Below are 20,269 nucleotides of genomic sequence, written 5' to 3'. Positions count from 1 at the left end.
AGCACGCATGGGGTAGGACCCTCTCACACGGGATGGTTATCAGTAATGAATCGGCCTGTGTTAAAGTGGTAGCCATCAGCCTGATCCTTGGTTAATCAAATCTTTCGAGGTGGCTAAAAAAAAAAAAAAAAATCCTTTACTGGCCGATAGCAATGAATTTAAATGGCCATACAATTGGCACAGGGATCATTCGTGCCACCCTATTAGTGGTGCTGTGTATAGGCACTGCAAGCAAGCACTCGGTTGCTTTCATAGAAGGACCCATAAAAAGACCCTTAGGTCCTGTGTCATATAGTCATGTGATTATGTCCAGCTATGCATTACGTCCACTGGGTAACACTGACATGGAAAAGTGCAGCATGAAAACATAACAGGCTCCTGCATCACTGACAATTAAGGAAAGGAAGAAAGGTGTAAGGAAAGTTTCCAGGTGGTGGTTTACCCGGCCGCCCCTCATCCCAGCTTGGCTCTATAGGTGCACCCCAGCCTTGCATATAAAGAGTGGCCAGCCAAATAAAGAGCCCCCCCCATGCAATGGCTGAAACATGTCAGAAGAAAAAAAATTGTCAGTGATGAGGGAGCCTGTCAGGATGTCATGCTGTGTAATGTAGTAGGCTTCTTAAAGGGGTAGTTTACCAAAAATTTCTAATTTTAATTCTTAATTCTCAATTCTTCCAGTACTTATCAGCTGCTTTTTGACCTGCAGGAAGTGGCGTTTTTTCTCTCTGACACAGTGCTCTCTGCTGCCACCTCTGTCCATGTCAGGAACTGTCCAGACCAGTAGCAAATCCCCATAGAAAACTTCTCCTGCTCTCCAGACTGGAAATAATACACCACTTCCTGCAGCTGATAAGTACTGAAAGACTTTAGATTTATTTTTTTTATAGAAGTAAATTACAAATCTCTGGCACCAGTTGATTTGAAAGAAAAAAACTATTTGGTGAACAATCCTTTTAAATGAGCGATGATCAACTAGATCAGCTCTGGTATTGGGCAGCGGTCTGGCAATCTATAAGGACCACAGATTTTTTTTTCTTTACTTGATTTAATGAAAGTGGAAGTGCTATGGACAGTCCCTTAGGGACCTATTCCACGGGAGTGATAATTGGCCGAATCATTATCGCTCGGTGGAATAGAGAAAACGATCAGCTGATGATCAGGTCATCGGCTGATCGTTTATTTAGGGCCAGACCTAAAATCATCGGTCACCCACCGCCATTGCTACGGTGGAATATCGTGTGCGGCGGGCGACTGATGATTTGAGAAGCCCCATACATTACCTGGCAGGACTTCTCCTCCGCTCCGTCTTCCTCCCCGGGTCTCGCGCCCAGCATCAGCAGCTCTAGAGCGGCCTGACTGAGCTGTCAGACCGCTCAGCCAATCACAGGTCAGGACCGCCGGCCAGTGATTGGCTGAGCAGTCTGACAGCTCAGACAGGCCGAACCGGAGTTCATGCAGCGCCAGGGAGGAAGACGGAGCGGGGGAGAAGTCCTGCCAGGTAATGTATGGTGCAAGGGTTGGAAGGACATCGGTAACGATGTCCCTACAGCCCTCGCTCAACGATCATCGGGCCGTGGAATAAGCCCAGTAAACGAGCGCCAATCTAGCAGATCGGCGCTCGTTTACATCGTTGATCGGGCCCTGCTCAGCCCATGGAATAGGACCCTTAGGATGTCCTATCACTAGCCTGTGTTCCGTTTTGCCATCACAGGGGAAAATACAGCATTACACAGTGCCCCCTGATGGTCAATGGTCTGTCCAGGATACGCTATGTTCTGAGTCCTCCAGAACTCTCCACCCTGGCTGAGATCAGAGTCCTAAAGTAGAGACCGCCATTTCTCAACTCAAAGACAATTCTGCGAAATGGCAATGGCCATATTTATTATATATACAATCTGGTTTAGTCTCTAGATACGGGGGTCTCTTGAGCCAAGTCCATTATAATGGATGCAATGAGATAAACACCAGTAGAAACAATAGTTTGGTTATGGCTCCGTCCATCTCTCATCTAGTACGTCAGGGGATTTTATACAAAACCTTTCAATAAGATTTATATACAACGTCCTGCACACAATGTCTTTTATTTGGCCATGTCTATCAGGCTCTGCAGAGAGGTGGGCACCCACGTCTTCTCTCCCTGCACATATACAACTCCTCGGTCTATGTAGATGACAATACGGTTGAAGTTGTAGAGCTGCTTCCCTTCGTGGCGTTTGCCGATAAGAGGCATGAAGACGATGTTATGTTCCTCGGCTTTAGACTGGATCAAGTCCTTGAAGTTCATGGGTACGGCAGCAACTCCGATGCCTCTCTGTGCGATGCTTTCTGCATCCCGTCGCTCCTGCATGGCTTCATACTGGAAGTCTTTTCTTCTCTCCGTCTGGGTCAGGTAGGCGATGCTTTCTCGGGCGCCAGGCTGCATGTACGCACCTAGGGGGAGGACAGAGAACAAAGGTTATTTATGTGGGAATATTAAAGCAACCATTGCTTATCACAATATAGTGGCCATTATCCTAGGAGTGGAGCTACAAAAAAGAAGAAATAATCTTTCACTTCTGCTGTTTAGATCCACGTCTTTAGCTTAGGAAAAATGGGAACATTCAGACAGCATAGACTTAGGCCTCATTCACATGGCCATAGTGCTGCTGTCCCCAACGGCGTGGTGGTGACCCACAATTCACGGACCACCACATTATAGACAGTGACCCATGCAGCAAATGTATTAGGACATGTCCTATTTTTTTTTTCCCGACACTGATCACAGCCTATTCATGGATCTGCAAAAATTATGTATGTGTGCATAGGCACATAGAAACCTATGGGCCCTAAATTTGCCATAATTGCGGATCCACACATACGGACAAATTTTTACAGATGTGTGAATGAGGCCTTAAGTTTACATTATGTATTAGGGCTAACATCCCCTTTCCCCCAGCCCATACTAGCCACTAGTATAGAAAGCCACTGCCAGTCTCCTCTCATGTCCCTGACAACAATAGGATTGGGCATGCTGAAATCTAACAACATTTTAGGACGTAAGGAGCCGTAACAAATATCCCCATAGACATCGGTGGCTCCATACCTTTGTATACCTCAGATTTAATAATGAGGCACATAGAGGTTTTATTCTCTCTGAGATAGGGCTCTATAAGTCACTTTGTAATACAGTGCTGCAAAGAGGAGGCTAACAGCAATACATGGAGCGACAACATACACGTGCATGCTCCGTTCAGATGAGTGTGCACATTCATAATGGGATGTAAGCTGCAGCCAACACACCTCTGGGAGTGTCTTATATTCAGGTAGAACAAATAAGACCGGGCACTGAGCATGTCTGATCTTTTTTTCTCTCTCTCCAAAATACCATATGCTAGGGAAGATTCTGGAGGCCACCTTGCACACCAGAAAGATATCAGCTATTAACCTGTCCTGCAAATAGGTGATATCCCTCATGTCTTCCTGAAATATGGTCAGCTGTGAGGAGATACAGACATATAGGTATTAACCAGGGGCGTAGCCAGGATTCATTGGGCCTATTGAAAAAAACTGTACGGAGCTCCATGAATAATGTACACCCCTCCCCACTTCCCCACATACTCACCTGGCTCAGTGCAGTAACCTCTGCGTTCCTTTATGCTTCCTGGCGCATCAGCTGTAAAATGTGAGTGTTCATCATGAACGCTCATTGTTAAATGGCCAAGCCTGCGGGCCCCCTTAGGGCACGGGCCCCGTAGCAGTTGCGTGGTCTGCCTTTATGGTAGCTATGCCACCAGTGTTAACTATGACGTGTGCACACTTACCAACATTAGAGGACACGGCTCTATTCATTATGTCCAATGCTTCATTAAACCTGTCTTTGATGCCTGGATGGGCTAAAACCTGGTCTGAGAACATGGACTTCCAGCCCAGATACCACTTTGTTATTTCCTCGTAGTTTGGATTATTGTTCAGCCAGGAGCATAAAACCTGCAAAAAACAACAGTCAGAACGAAGCCGTTTAAACACATGTAACATGGCACAGTAACCAATGATTTTAACCCTTTAACAATCTCTTTATATGGCTTGCAGTGAGCATTAGATACCTGCTAAATACAGAAAGGAAAGATAGCGTCACAGCTCACCATAACAATACAGATCACTAGAACAATCAGTTCAATCCAGAAGCTGTACTAAAGAGGACTACTAAAGTTCTATACTAGAATTCAGTCTCTCTACAATACACCGCCATTGTAGCATATAGCCCATTTACTGCAAGTGTCAGCGTCTTTGAAGCTCAGCCAGACTATAGGAACCACAGACCCAGTTTATAGTCTACTTACCTGAAGCCATTTTGGAAAGAAATGTTTCTCCAGAAGTCCTACGAGGCTCGATAGGGAGATCATCCCCTCCCAGTCCATCACCCAGTGGAACACGTCCATGTGCTGTTGGTGCGGATTAATGATAAACTCTCCAAGACACATACCTGCGAGAGACAGCCACACCATCTCAGTTTAGCTTGTGGTTGTAAGACATTGTTTTAGTAGATTTGAGAGATCTAGATATGATTTGTATTGTCTGTTAAATGGACCTGCCCCCAACCAGACTTCTTTAGAGGAGCTGTCCGACTGTTTTCGAATCCAACTGTGTACGATCAATGGTCATCTGTGTAATTAAAGGGGTACCCCGGTGAAGTTTTTTTTTTTTTTTTCTCTTTTAAACCAACTGGTGACAAAAATTTTAATGGATCTGTAATTTACTTGTACTTAAGTACTGGAGAGCGTGAGATCTTTATCAGCTGCTGTATGTCCTGCAGGAAGTGGTGTATTCTCTCCAGTTTGACACATTGCTCTCTGCTGCCACCTCTGTCCATGTCAGGAACTGTCCAGAGCAGCAGCAAATCCCCATAGAAAACCTCTCCTGCTCTGGACAGTTCCTGACATGGACAGAGGTGGCAGCAGAGAGCACTGTGCCTGACATGGACAGAGGTGGCAGCAGAGAGCACTGTGTCAGACTGGAAAGAATACCCCCCCTCCCCCTTGAGTACCCCATTAATGACACAGGGCCAATATCAGATCGCGGGGTGTGTGTGTGTGTGTGTGGGGGGGGGTTCACTTCCATGCTCAACTGCTCATCAGCTGACCGATGGGGCCCTGGTATGATATTAGCAGTGGAGAAGCAAGTTAGATGATGTGTCGGGGTCAGACCTCCCAGTCTAATATTGATAGCCTATTCAGAGAATGGATAGCTCCTCTAGAGGTTCACTTATATTAATCAATGGCTGCACACTATGAGCTGCAGACATGGGCTGACAGATGATACAATAGCATGATTGTTACTTTAAGATGCCCAGCGCCGCCTCCTTGACACTTTAGATCGGTATAAGCAGCTTATTTTGTATGACGTCTAGTGAACCATTATCTGTCAGCCCAAGTCTGCAGCACTCAGTGTACAGATGGGCTGACAGATTGACTTTAATGTTCTACTAGAATTCTTGCATGTCGTCTTACCCAACTTGGGCGCAATGTTTTTCACCATGAAGGCTTCCCAGGATCCAGGAGTAAAAACTTCTTTCCAGGGCTGCAGGATAAGCTTGGCGGACGAGTCGCTGGGGTGCCACTTCTGAAGGGCGTTGGCGAGCTTGTTTCTGATGGGAGAGAACAGCGGCTCCAGCCGTGACTGCATTAATGGCAGCCAGGGGTGAATCCAGGAGTGTATCGGTACTGTGTCGGTCAGAGGGTTCCAGTTCTCAACCTAAAACACATAAATGCCATAAAGACAAAATATATTGTAATGTTTATGCGCTGAAGCACATGTCAAGACTATTTAGAATTGGCTTCATTCTTTATTTCAGATATATAGAAGCAATAACCAATACACAGCTGCCTTTCTCTCCTTGTCCGTACAATACCCAGCTGCCACAGATATCTGTGTATAGGTCATTACTTTAGAACAGGGGTGGGGAACCTCCGGCCCGCGGGCCGCATCCGGCTCCCCTGTAATGCGTGCTGCTCTGGAGGAGGAAGGAGCCGGCGCACACAGCATCCTCCTGTGTCTATGCCGGCTTCTTCCCCAGCAGAGCAGCGCGTCTTCAGTCTCCTGCGGGCCGTGCGCGATGACGTCATTTCATCGCGCGCCGCCTGCAGGAGAAGACCGGCACAGAGGACCTGGGACATAAGAGGACGTGGGAGAGAAGAGGACCTGGACAGCGTGGGAACGGAGGTAAGGTGAGTGGGATGTTTATTTTTTTTATTTGGGGGTTAAATAGGCTACCAGGGACATGACAGATGGGGGTTAACTAGTCCACCAGGGACATGACAGATGGGGGTTAACTAGTCCACCAGGGACATGACTGATGGGGGTTAACTAGTCCACCAGGGACATGACTGATGGGGGTTAACTAGTCCACCAGGGACATGACTGATGGGGGTTAACTAGTCCACCAGGGACATGACTGATGGGGGTTAACTAGTCCACCAGGGACATGACTGATGGGGGTTAACTAGTCCACCAGGGACATGACTGATGGGGGTTAACTAGTCCACCAGGGACATGACTGATGGGGGTTAACTAGTCCACCAGGGACATGACTGATGGGGGTTAACTAGTCCACCAGGGACATGACTGATGGGGGTTAACTAGTCCACCAGGGACATGACTGATGGGGGTTAACTAGTCCACCAGGGACATGACTGATGGGGGTTAACTAGTCCACCAGGGACATGACTGATGGGGGTTAACTAGTCCACCAGGGACATGACTGATGGGGGTTAACTAGTCCACCAGGGACATGACTGATGGGGGTTAACTAGTCCACCAGGGACATGACTGATGGGGGTTATTTAGGCTACCAGGGACATGACTGATGGGGGTTATTTAGGCTACCAGGGACATGACTTGGCTAGACTAGACTACAAGGGGCATCACTGGGGGTTAACTACAATAGCAGGGGCATTACTGGGGATTAACTACAATAGCAGGGGCACTAGGGGAACAATACTTTGCCCTGGGTGCTGCAAACCCACGCTACTAATTGCCGCGCATGGTATGCGGCCCTCGAATGATTTTATTAATGCCCGACCGGCCCTCGACATGGAAAAGGTTCCCCACCCCTGCTTTAGAACATGCACCGCAGCAATATCAGTGTCCTCTACCCTTAACCTCAAAAATTTTATATCCCCTCCAATGTTTAACCCTTTAGTGACCACCAATACAGCTTTCTATGTCACTAACGGGCTTTATTCTGATCCCACCGGCTTGTTATGGTGGGATCAGAATAAGTGAATGCCGCGCTCCTGCGCCGACATTGCAGGAGATCAGTATGACAGCTGATCTGCTGCTGTAACTACCCAGAGCAGAGAATCCTCCGCTCTGGGTAGTTTACCCAGTACATTCTGGTAGGGTAAGAAAGTATACAAACCTGATCAGAAATCCAGCCAAACGGTCTGGCTTCTGACCAGTCTACATGGCCATCCTGGGGGCCTGCCTGCCTGAGGCATGGCATAATGCTGTCATATACAATACACTGCACTACAGTGTTAGCTCAGTATATTGTACCAGTGGTCAGCAGATCACTGGTTAATGTACACTCTTTTAATAATGAATGAAGTGTAAAACAAAACATTCCTCATTCAAAATAAACATAAAAAAAAATAATAAAAAAAACTATACTTTTTGGTATTGCCACATTTCTAACAACCCAAACTATTAAACTACACCATTATTTATACCACACGATGCATGCTGAGGGAAAAAAAAAAAAAAAAAAAAAGTACCAGAATTCCTGTATTTTGTCAAAAAAGTCATAAAAGAGATGAAAAAGTTATATTATATTAAATATATATGTAAAACTTGGCATAAATAAAAAAATAAAAAAAACTATGCATCTTCTCGCAAAAAAAAAGAGCCCAAAACCAGCTCCGTCACACAAAAGTTAAGAACGTTATGGATCTTGCAAGTGGTGACAGTTTTTGCCGTTTTGTCAGGAAGATAGTTTCTATTGTGCCAAAGTAGTGTAATAATATATATATTGCTTTGGTTTAAAAGCTCCCTGCACTGGGCGGGAGGGCGAGTGGGGGAGGGGCTTGGCATGCACAGTGGGGTCTACAGCACTGTACTCTGACCCAGGAAGTCTCCCTCACCTTCCAAATCCCAGCAGATCCACTTCAGGTTGGGGCTTGCATCAGGGGACAGGACTGTGGAGGTAATCTCTTCATAGCTGTAACCCCTCTCTCCCCGGATAGAAAGTGCTGCATGTGTGTGCCCACATCTGCCCTGCTCATTCCTTCATGCTCCCTGCAGTCTGTCAGCTCTGATTGGTCCATGCTGAAAATACCCCCTTTCCCATTGCTGCCAACTCACCTCCTTCTGTAATTTGGGAAAGATGAGCTGGTCCAGGACATTATCCAGAATCCACACTGGCAATAAGTGGACCCAGCTGTCCAAGAAGTCCACCATGGGGGCACAGTTTCTGGGCTGCCACTGTGAGATGACGTTTCTCAGGAATGGAATCCATGTGTCCCAAAGAAGTCTTTATAAAAAGAAAGAACACTTACAGAAATCTCATCACAGATACACTTGTCTCCAGCTACATGTAAAGAGAGGAAACACTGTATATGAATAGTCATGGGCCTAGGTTGCTCTAATATTAGAAGTTAACCTCATCCACACAAATGTTGGATATCGAGTTGACTGCTGGGACCTCCACTACTCATTAGAACGATGGTCCCCCAAGTGAATGGAGCACATGCTTAGAAGTACATGAAATGGTGCCTCTGTACGTGCGCCATTTAATCGGAGGACAAGGGAACTCAATTCTCGTGACTAATAAGGCTCCCAATGGCTGGACCCCCCACAGCTCAGATATGTATCCTCTATCCTATAGATAAGGGATAACCCCTTCATTGGATTATGCTTTAGTTAAAGGTCTGGTCAGATGCCAGAATATACCTATGATATGTATCCATTGTTGCGTCCTGAGCACTGTGAGACAGATGACCTTCTTCCAGGAGATTCTTCCATTTGGTCATAATATCGATGCCATATGTAGGGTCCTAAAGCACAAATAAAGCAAGAACAGTCATGTATGCGACATTTAACCACAAAGCAAAAGCAATCATAGAGTCGTACGGCACAGCAGAGCCACCCACTATATTCCTGACCTGACACCCAACACATGCTTGGCCGAGATCTTCCCTCTTCCCAAACTGGTGTCTGGGGATCGGGAAGAGGGATAGTAATACTGCAATACTAGAACTATCCCATATACCGCCATGTTGTATAGTGATCCAGTATCGCAGAATACATTACATAATGGCAACGTCCGTCCCTACTGTATTTTGTGAATGAAAATATCAAACCAGTGATAAATTGGCATCCTCATTCACTTTAGTCCACTCACCCTTAAGGGGTTCCAGTCCTTGAAGTATTCCTTCATCAGGGGGTAGACAATGGCCACTGCCAGGTCTGTCTTTTCAGACATTTTGTATTCTTCGTAATACTTGTCCTGTAGCATCTGGAAGACGCGTGCGCACTCCTCCAGCGTCAGGGGATTGTCACAGCCCGGCTGCATCCGCTGCTCGCACTCCTCCACCGTCTTCAGGACCTGGCTCAGGTTATAAATGGCTTTGTCCTCCCTGGATAAGACTTCAGAGAGCTTTTCCAGCTCGTGGGTAAGATTCACCACCATGTCCTTCTCGTACTGGAGTTGCCGGTCATTCTGGATGATCTCCTGTTCCGTCATCTCGATCAGTAACTGCAGATTGTGCTCTAGTTCCGGCAGGACGAACCCCTGAGGCTTCTCCTCTTTCCCAACAGCGGGGGTCTCTCCTGGAATGTTGTGTTTGTGGGAGATCTGGCTGTAGCTGTAATAGACTTTCTGTTCTCGACCGGTCATGTCGATCACCTGAACAGAAGCAAAATACAAATAACATTAACCTGCGACCCTGGTGGACAGAAACTCCAGCATTTTTTGATCACTGATGGGTGTCTGGCCGCTGTATGATGTCCATATGTCCTAGTAAGGAATTTTATTTACGAGAAAGAAGGCTTTAAATTGACTTTGCCACTATTGAGACTTATCCCCTTATCAACAGGATGGGGTGTAAGTATGTCATTGCAAGTCAAGCCGATGGGGCCCCCAAACTAGCTCAACGAGACTCCTTAAGCTCTATATCCGCAGACCAATAGACAATGAATTAAAGGAGACGTTCAGCCATTTTTAAAATCCAGCAGCTGGCAGGTGGGAATTTGATCAGGAGTATGAACTTACCTCTTCCTGTGCCTGCAGTGAGCGGTGGGACCGACCTCAGGACCCCCACGGAAGGCATTTTCCACCGAGTTGTGATGAAGTCACAACTTGGGGGGAAAAAGGCCTGTACGAGCTAATGGACTGGCTGCTCAGCCAATCAGTGACTGGAGCAGCTTCCCGTCCCAGTCACTGAGTAGCCAGTCCATCCGCTGGGTTGTGACATGTGCAGCGCCGGAGATCCCGGAGCCCAGTAGGGGTCCTGAAGCTGGTCCAGCCACTCATTGTGGGTACGGGAGGAGATAAGTTAACACTCCTTATCAAATTTCCCCGCCCCTGCCAGATTTTGAAAATGGCCGGACTTCTACTTTGAGCAACAGTGTACATATGCGACTACCATTTTTTCTTCAAAGAGTCCAGATTCTTGAGATTGCAGGGGTCCCCAATGGCCAGACACCCGCAGTCATACACTTGGATCTCCTATCCTGTGAATGGGGGATACAAATTTTAATTGGTCGTAAAACCCCTTTAGGCAGTGTTCATATGTACCCCTCAGCCAATCAATGTGCTGTCCTGCCGTAATGCACTGATTGGCTGAGCGCGGTCAGTGACTAAGGAGCCGTAAAAGCAAACTGGAGTGCGGGCAGTCAATGTATGAGCTTCTTTAAAGGTTTGGCAGCTGATTAGTTAATAAGGCAGAACGGCTACATACTCGCAGGAGATCGATAATCTACACTGAGAATGCAGAGGCCACAGGGCATAACTGTACTGTATATCGCTGCCGATTTAGCCGCAGAACTCACAGCGTGAAATCCCCTAGGCAAGAAAGAAATGCTGGACAGCAGGGGGCGCTGCAAACATAAGTAACAAGTGCCACTCACCTGTCCTGGTCAAGAGCAGCTGGGCAGATCCTAAGGGCACTATTCAACGGGCCGAGGAGGGCCCGATCAACGATGTAAACGAGCGGCGATCTGCTAGATCGCCGCTCGTTTACTGGGCCTATTCCACGGCCCGATGATCGTTGAGCGAGGGCTGCAGGGACATTGTTACTGATGTCCTTGCAGCATCATACATTACCTGTCCAGGCTTCTTCTCCGCGCTGTCTTCATCCCCGGGTCCCGTGCTTTCTATCTTCAGACTGGCCGGTCAGCTGACAGGCCACACTCAGCCAATCACAGGTCGCGGCGGTCCCGGCCTGTGATTGGCTGAGCGCTTCGTCAGGTGACCGGCCATTCTGAAGATAGAGCGCGCGGGACCCGGGGATGAAGACAGCGCGGAGAAGAAGCCTGGACAGGTAATGTATGATGCTGCTGCTTGTCAAATCGTCGGTCGCCCGCCGCGCACCGCTATTCAACCGTATCGATGAGCGGTGGGGGAACGATGATTTTAGGTCTGGCCCTAAATGAACGATCAGCCGATGACACGATCATCAGCTGATCGTTCTCTCTATTTCACCGAACGATAATCGGCCCAAATGGGGCCGATCCGGCCGATTATCGTTACTGTGGAATAGGGCCCTAAGAGTGTCCCTGTCACCTTAAAAAAAACTTTTGACGACATGTCATAGAGAAATGTCTTGAGTTTTGAGCAGTCTAGATCTGCATGTTCAGACCCCAACCGATTGTTACATAGAGAAGCGAGCAGTGAGATGATCAGTGAATCTAGACAGATAAAGCTAAATCGGATTTGCTGCACTATGAGAACAAACCTTGACTTGGGAGATTTCCCTCTGGGGAGCAGACATTGCTTTCCCCCCGATCCCCTTGGCCTTGAGCTCTTCCACAGTCTTATAGGCATACTTGGGCTTCTTCTTGCCTCCTCCTGGGTCCTTTCTCCACTGACTCAATTCTTTCTGAAATTCCTAGATGCAACATAAATAAGGAAACAAACTGCTTATTACTATGCACACTTATATCAATGATACTATAGAACCAGCAACACTCTGATCCTGTATCTCCTATGATCACTAGAAGACAACACCGACCTTTTCCTCCTCCTCCTCTGAATCCACCGTAGGGAAATCCTGCAATGACTGCTTGGTCCTTTCTGAGCCATAGGCACCCACCGCTCCTTTCCCTTTTCTTTGCTTGGCCTCGATAGGAGCAATGATACCTGAATAAAGACAAAACTTCTTTAGTCTTTTCATAAACATAATACAATATTCAAAGGGGTCAGTTTAGCAATTTAAGGTGATTCTTTGTACAACATTCCAATAAACTTCAACAATATCTCTGCTTTCCGTCATTTAATGGAAACATTTATTGGATACAAATCTGCTCAGGAGATTTCGAATAGACTAAGGGCCGTATTACAACCCTGATAAGCGAGCGCTGACCTGATAGATCTCCACTCGCTTAAATATAAGATATATACTTACCTGATCGCGTCTTCAGGCCTTGTCTGTGGGATTCCCCAGTCTCCGCAGCTGCAGATCTCTCTCCTGGTCCCGTCTCTGAAGTGACAATCACTGGCCACCACGCTGTCCCATCTCGGCCAGTCACTGCCAGAGACCGGGGAATCCCACAGACAAGGCCTCAGGACTCCAGAGTAGCCTGGACAGGCAATCCGTTTTTTTTCATCAGTTTTTTTTTGGAAAAAAACAGATGCATTTGTGTGCATCAGTTTTGATCAGTTTTTTTTTACAATGGAAGTCTATGGAAAAACGGATGCACACAAATGCATCCGTTTTTTTCATCAGTTTTTCATCCGTTTTTTGCAAAAAACGGATTGCAAAAACGCAGTGTGAACCTAGCCTAAGTAATACCTTTATTACTTTATACATGCAACCCTCAGACGTCGGCTCTGCTACCCATTACATGAAGAGATTATTTTTAAACTTGCCAAAAGAACAATCAGCCCTTCGGCTGATCGTCGGCTTTATTACACTGAGCGATGTCGGCCTCATTCAGCAGATTATTGCTCTGTGTAATAGGATTCTTACTCTAACAAGTCATGTATTTATATGTCCATTACAGTCATGAGTAATTGGACCAATATATTATTACTCCACCCTACAACTCCCAACCAGACGTCCGACTCTTCTGATCTGTGACTGGTGACTTATTGCTATGGTTTAGCAGTTACCTTGTGCGTTCTTTCCCAGGCCTTTCCCGGGAACGTAGCCCATCTTCTGCAGGAGCTTCTGACCAATCCCCTTGGTGTGTCTCTCCCAAGAGCCAAAATCAATGTTGGACTTGATTCCTCCAGCAAAAGTTTTCTGTGAAGGCTTAAAATTCACACCCTGCAAGGCGCAGACACAACACAATGCTCAATGTGTTACAGGTACATGGAACTCAATGGATGGAGAAGTCGACATATTATCTTACATTAAAAGCTGCTGTTCTAAGGCTCCCTCACATATAAAAGGCATCTGGCCTGTAAGTCCTGTAAGGTGTGAGGTGTGGCCTCCATGTTTCTCCAGCAGATCCCACAGATGATCCAGATGATCGAGGGGAATCTGGAGGAATTAGTGGTCTGTTGGTAATAGGTGATACTGTGCACACTATCACCTATTCTCCACAGCAGGGAGTATTAGCTTTCCCCCTTTGGCATATTATATAGGTGTTTTTCCCAATTCCGGTTGGGAATTAAAAAAAAAAAACAACAACAACAACAACTGCAAGTTTCTATACTCTCCTTCACTCCTGGGTCGGCTAATTTCTAGCTGATTGCAGGTTCCCGCAGCTCCCATAGGCGCGTCTTCCTTCTTCTTCAGGGGCACCTTCAGATGATTGACAGCTTGCTCAGCCAATTGGAGCTGAGCAAGCTGTCAGTCATTTGCTGATGTCTCACAGTGGGGCCGGCCCGCTGTGAAGGCGTCATTGACACAACATGATGCCTTCCATGGTCTACAGGGATCAGGGGTAAGTATGCGTTTTAATACTGCTGGGTGGGGGGGAATAGGGGTAATTAAAGCTTTTTAAAGTGTTTTAATTACCAGTAAAAAAAAAAAAAAAAAAAAAAAAAAAAAATCACCGGAGTTGTCCTTTAATAAAGATTATTATTCTTGGTATATTGGCTGAGTGCATCCTCTATATACGGGCCTACAATCTGATCTTCTCCTTTCTATATGAGCCCCCAACAGAGGCCGGCACAGGGAGACTGTGTCAATGCCGTCATGTTCTCTGGCTAAAACACATGACATGCTAGCTTTCTCTAAGGAAGGGGCTGCTCAGTAGGAGCAACCCCTTTAACACCTTCTAATACAATGTAATAACAGGATCTCTATACCGTTCTTAGCTTCTTGGGATGGAATTCCTCTACTTTTGGTGCGGCCTCGCTGTCCGAGTCGCTGTCGGACTTCTCCTCTGCTGCCGGCTTGCGGATCCCAGCGCTGATGAAATTTACAGGTGCAGAGTAGTCACGAGACCTTAGAAAGAGAGAACAATACGGTTGTGTGAGACTTTGTATGCTGGTCTGACCGGGAGTGATGGGGTTCATAGACCACAGTTTTTGACATAAGTGCTAGCCTGTGTATATGGCAGTAGTAGGGAACTTTGGCTCTCCAGCTGTTGCAAAACTACAGCTCCCATCTTATATGGACAGCCAAAGCTAAAGCTTTGGATGTCCAGGCATGATGGGAGTTGTAGTTTTGCAACAGCTGGAGGACCAAGATTTCCTACCCCTGGTACATGGCAAAAGTGTAAAAAACAGGAAGAACCCTTAAAGTGCAGAAATCAATAGTCCAGGCGATTTTAAGAAACTTTGTAATTGGATTTATTAGGCAAATATGCCATTATCTACATTCAAAAAGCCTTTCCCCAGCTTCCCCCTCTCTCTCAGTCACTGTTCATTATCAGGAAATCTCGACTCTTTTACATCAGTCGAGCCCTGTGTAATCTATGGAGAGGGGAGGGGGGAGATTAGTCCCCAGCAGATAACAAAGGGTTACACAGCAGGACCTGTGTGAAAGCTGGTATTCAGAGGTCAGTGCAGACAGCCCGGTGATGTAGCTGTAAAGTAACTCATTGGGGGGGGGGGGGGGGGGGGGGGGGGTTAGAGAGCTTCAAACTGCTTTTTCATGATAAAAGTGCATTTTCGGCAAAAAAAAAACAATTAGAAAGTTACCTAAAATCGCCTGTACTATTGATTTCTGCAAAAAAAATTAAACGACAGTGACCCTTTAAATGCAAATGTATGCAGCTTATACTGCTGGACTACAGAGAGGTTTGTATATGTGCGGGGGAAGGAGGAAGTATAGAAGAAGACCACCAACTACTTATTAATAAATAGTTGCCTGATGATATAGTCTATCCATATGCCCTACAGCACCTATCATGCTATTAGTGATGAGCGGACCGTCGAACTTTTCGCCCGACGGCATCTGCGCTCTATTATCATGCCTGTGATCCCGGCCACATAGTTGCGATCCTGGGAATATGCGGCCAAGATATTCCGGATCGATTCCCTGGCCGCATATTCCCGGGAGCTGGCATCACAGGAACGCCGATAGAGCGAACTGCTTTCGGACCAAAAGTCCGAAAGATTCGCTGATCTCTACATGCTATAACCCTGGGCACAACATCTCTCCGGGTCACATGACTATGAACTGAAGCCCCATATCAGAGATGATACACCTACTTCTTGCCACCAAAACTTGGCCTCTCGTCATCAGAGTCCCGCTCTGCCCACATGCCGTACGTGGCTTCTTCCTTCGTCTGCCAATGTTTTCGGCGGTTTGGGTTGAACTCGTTCTGTATGTCCCAGTCGGTGATCTGGAAGCTCTCCATCTCCACCCCATCGCTGTCCTCATCTTTCCCGTAGAGGTGTGACATAGACATGATGACCCCTGGATCACAAAGAGATAGAAGTGAGTAACGCAGAACAGAAACAAAGGTCTAGGGAACTACAAGTCTCAGTCTGCCGGGGACAGCGGATAAACACACAGAGCATTGCTGAGATGCAAGACATTATTGTGTATAGTGTTGAGTGCCAGACTGTGCAACACTACTACTCCCAGCATGCCGTGATAGACAAATGCTGGGAAAATAGTTCTGTGTTAAATCAACCGGTGTCAGAAAGTTAAATAGATTTGTAATTTACTTCTATTTAAAAATGTCAAGTCTTCCCATACTTATCAGCTGCAGGAAGTGGTGTATTCTCTCCAGTCTGACACAGTGCTCTCTGCTGACACCTCTGTCCATGTCAGGAACTGTCCAGAGCAGGAGAGGTTTTCTATGGGGATTTGCTACTACTCTGGACAGAGGAGGCAGCAGAGAGCACTGTGTCAGACTGGAAAGAATACACCACTTCCTGCAGGACATACAACAGCTGATAAGTACTGGAAGACTGGAGATTTGTAAATAGAAGTAAATTACAAATCTATGTAATTTTCTGAAACCGGTTGATTTAAAAGTAAAAGATTTTCGCAGGAGTATGCCACCCAAACTAAGGTCAGGGGTTGCACTGTTTTGAAAAGAAAAACAAAACTAAAGAAAAAGGATCTGCTGCCCCCCACACCTATGGCTGACACTAATGCCTCTTGGCTACATTTAAAATGCAACGCCAGGATGTTGGTATATAATTTGATCAAACGATATAGCCTCATGTACCACGTGCCGGTCTTCCGTCTTCCAGGTTGTCCGTATTTTACGTTTCTCTGTTTTCTGAGTGTTAGCACTCCTCCTGGTAAGACCCATGTGACCGCTATCAGCAGGAGGCACCTGTGCACACATGATTAGTACCTCCTATTATTCCCATTCTACCTGCAGGAGCAATGGTGAGTGATAAGACCATGTTCACACTTGTGTTGCTTGGGGGGCAGCTTTCTCCGCTGGCAGTGCCTGCTGGGTTCGGGGGGGCCCTTGAGGATTGGTCCTGTGACATTGGGGTTGCAGAGCCATTCTGTAGCCTCCCTTCCCTGTTTGTGCATGCTTTGCGGGGTTGGTGGTCGCTGATTCATGTGAACCAGGGGACCTGCACGTGGTACATGGGGCAATATGGTTTGATCAAATTATATACCAACATCCTGGCGTTGGTTTATCAATGTAGCCGAGAGACATTAGTGTCAGCCATAGGTGTGATGTGCAGCGTCCTTTCTGAAAAGAAAGCAGCAGCTGTGTTTTTCTAATCCTGGATAATTCCTTTAGGATCTGGGGACCAGGTGTGAGATTTGCCTTTGGCTTAAACTGTATATTCTATGGAAAGAGACCAAGTGCAGCCACTAATAGTGAAAGACTGGAGAACAGGGACCATTGGATGCGCACGCTCTTGCACTCTCATTCATTCTCTATATGAGATAGCCGAGTACAGCGCTCGCCTAGTACCACATCTCGGACAATGAACGCATCCACTCTAAGGGTATAAGCGCACTAAGCAATTCTCACAGAATTTCGAGCAGATTCCGCATCAAAATGCAAGACCAAAACTTGAAATTCCGCCGGTTGAATATGAATATTTCTATTTTCTATTGTGGATAATAGGGTTTCCGCTCATTCACGCACACGGTGGAATTTCCGTCGGGAAAATTCTGCTGCGGATCCGCATTCCACCCTAAGGGCGCGGACTGGAATTCGTGCGGATAACTTTCCGCAGATTCCGCTGCTCGCATCTCATGTCAATTCTTTGGGCGGACAGTAGAATCTGCCTGAACATAAAATGGAGTCTATGGGACAGGCGGAGAAGCGAGGGGCAGAATCTGCCGGAACTTCTCTGCGCAGATTCCTCAATGTGAACGCAACCTAAGGGAATTCCCATGGAAAAGTTCCCGCTGCTTGCCCCTCGCGTGTTCCCCATATTCTGCCGTCCGCCCAAAGAAGTGACACGTCCATAGAATAGAGTCTATTGGACGGGCGGAGATGCAAGCAGGAGCACGCAGCAGAATCCTCAATGTGAACGCATCCAAAGAATTGACAAGTAAATTCCTTGTGCAGATTCCGCTAGAGGAATCCTATAGAAGTAATTCAGGCTTGAAATTCCAAGCAAAAAACTTTCCTGTTCAATTCCTCAGTGTGCACATTCACACTGAGCAAATACGGCGGATCTCTCCGCCATGCTCAGTGTCCCAATGTGAGTGAATGAGAGGGCATGCGCTCCTCCGCAGCCGCCACTCAAAGAAGTGACGTCACTTCTTTAAGCGGAGAATGGCGGCAAGACAGGGCGGATTCCGCCTGTTTTACTCAGTGTGAACTTACCCTAAGGGTAGGTTCACACTGATGAATCCAGGCGGATCACCCACCGCTCTCCCCCAGGCGCATCTCCACTCTATTGTGGGGCAGATTCCGCCATCTGCCAAAGAATTGCCCAATTTTTGGAGCAGATGGGGTAATTCGTCCCACTGTCTATGACAGTGGGCTTATCCGCGGCTTATCCGCTGGATTCCGTAGTGTGAACGCACCCTAACAGGGGGATCTGCTCTCTTCCACTGAAGATTGTGGGGGTCCCAGCCATCATAACCATAAAGCGGCTATCCCAGATAACTGTCTGGTGGCCACGAACATAGGGCACGCGTCGTCCAAGCTAGCTAGAACATAGGGCGCGCGTCGCTCGAGCTAGCTAGAACATAGGGCGCGCGTCGTCCGAACTAGCTAGAACATAGGGCGCGCGTCGTCCGAGGCAGCTAGAACATAGGGCGCGCGTCGTCCGAGGCAGCTAGAACATAGGGCGCGCGTCGTCCGAGGCAGCTAGAACATAGGGCGCGCGTCGTCCGAGGCAGCTAGAACATAGGGCGCGCGTCGTCCGAGGCAGCTAGAACATAGGGCGCGCGTCGTCCGAGGCAGCTAGAACATAGGGCGCGCGTCGTCCGAGGCAGCTAGAACATAGGGCGCGCGTCGTCCGAGGCAGCTAGAACATAGGGCGCGCGTCGTCCGAGGCAGCTAGAACATAGGGCGCGCGTCGTCCGAGGCAGCTAGAACATAGGGCGCGCGTCGTCCGAGGCAGCTAGAACATAGGGCACGCGTCGTCCGAGGCAGCTAGAACATAGGGCACGCGTCGTCCGAGGCAGCTATTTTCCCACACACGAATATTTAGAACTGACAAGTGTTTATAGGTTCTCAATGAGAGAAGCCGCTGCCAGACAGTCGGCAGGTTCAGACAATTTATGACTATACAGTGTATGGGGCCCTATAATGTATGCAATAATGCTTCTATAATAATAACCAATATTATACAGTAAATGACATGGTCACCTGCAAGCCATTCATTTTGCAGCAGAGCAACAAAGTGATCACATGGTCACCTGGTCAAAAGCTGATCATGTGATTCAAGGTGGAAGTCAACCTACCCCAGGCCTCACATAGAGCATCATATTCTACAACACACTGGCCTAGACTGAATGACTGGCAGGGGACAGGAAGCTGTGGAGTGGTCACAGACCATGATAATGGAGGCTGAGCCATGCCGGCCCCCATACAATGTAATACACGGGCCGGAAAGTGAGCAGCTCTATACAGCAGTGACCAGAGAACAATAAACCCCTATACCGGGCACCGGGAACCCGGAGCAGTTGTCATAGTTACCTTCTCTCCGGCGCTGCGGCCTTTCACACTGTAGTAAGGAAGTCTACGGAAAGCAGCGAGGGACTGTCCGCTAGCCCCGCCTCTGTCAGTGACGCGATAGGAAGTCGCCGCGCGAGGCATTCCGGGAAATGTAGTCTTGTAGCGGCTCTCAATAGGAACGAGCGCTTTATCTACCGTGTCTCTTCGGTATTGGCGTCATGTAACCGGCTGCAATGCTGAGACTTGTAGTTCCACTCCTTTTATACAGTCAGCACAATTTTTTTTTTGTTAAGAAAGTTTTTTCTTATTTTTTGTAATGTTGCTTTTTTTTTTTTTTTACTTTTTCATTTTTTTTTCCCAGTTTTTGTCTTGTTTTGTGTTGTAGCTTAAAAAAACAACAACAATTTTTGCACGGAGCTTCAATAAATGCCCATTATCTATTAACCCCTCACATACTGCAGTGATTTTTTTTTTCTTTTTAGCAACCTTTTTTTATACCTTTGTATCTTTCCATCAAGTGGTGGCGTATGCTTCCCAGTCTGACACAGTGCTCTCTGCTGCCACCTCTGTCCATGTCAGGAAATGTCCAGAGTAGAAGCAAATCCCTATAGAA

The 20,269-nt window shown here is 47.2% G+C and overlaps 1 protein-coding gene across 1 annotated transcript; it reads right to left on the bottom strand.

The window, feature by feature from the left end:
• Window positions 1-1,854: 1,854 nt before the first annotated feature.
• Window positions 1,855-19,763, bottom strand: TFIP11 (tuftelin interacting protein 11). The gene is made up of 13 exons (XM_069965192.1): window positions 19,678-19,763; window positions 15,803-16,010; window positions 14,453-14,591; window positions 13,307-13,463; window positions 12,207-12,334; window positions 11,931-12,083; window positions 9,377-9,880; window positions 8,926-9,029; window positions 8,338-8,506; window positions 5,487-5,730; window positions 4,320-4,462; window positions 3,801-3,966; window positions 1,855-2,430 (listed from the first exon to the last, which is right to left on the bottom strand). Exons 2-13 carry the CDS (start codon window positions 16,000-16,002, stop codon window positions 2,081-2,083), a joined length of 2,457 nt encoding a protein of 818 aa, XP_069821293.1. The 5' UTR covers window positions 16,003-16,010; window positions 19,678-19,763; the 3' UTR covers window positions 1,855-2,080.
• Between the last annotated feature and the right edge of the window lie 506 nt (window positions 19,764-20,269).

This window comes from Dendropsophus ebraccatus, chromosome 4 (assembly GCF_027789765.1).
Source record: "Dendropsophus ebraccatus isolate aDenEbr1 chromosome 4, aDenEbr1.pat, whole genome shotgun sequence".
NCBI lineage: Eukaryota > Metazoa > Chordata > Amphibia > Anura > Hylidae > Dendropsophus > Dendropsophus ebraccatus.
Note: the sequence above shows the minus strand (reverse complement) of the source record. Positions and strands in the feature narration are given on the sequence as shown.

What these genes read in the sequence shown, in the direction of transcription:
- TFIP11 (XM_069965192.1), bottom strand. Translation starts at nt 16,002, where the DNA reads ATGTCTATGTCACACCTCTACGGGAAAGATGAGGACAGCGATGGGGTG. An exon ending in ACAATGGATACATATCATAG is followed by an intron (nt 8,507 to 8,925) that starts GTATATTCTGGC and finishes CTTTTTATAAAG; the next exon opens with ACTTCTTTGGGACACATGGA. An exon ending in TCTTTCCAAAATGGCTTCAG is followed by an intron (nt 3,967 to 4,319) that starts GTAAGTAGACTA and finishes TGTTTTTTGCAG; the next exon opens with GTTTTATGCTCCTGGCTGAA.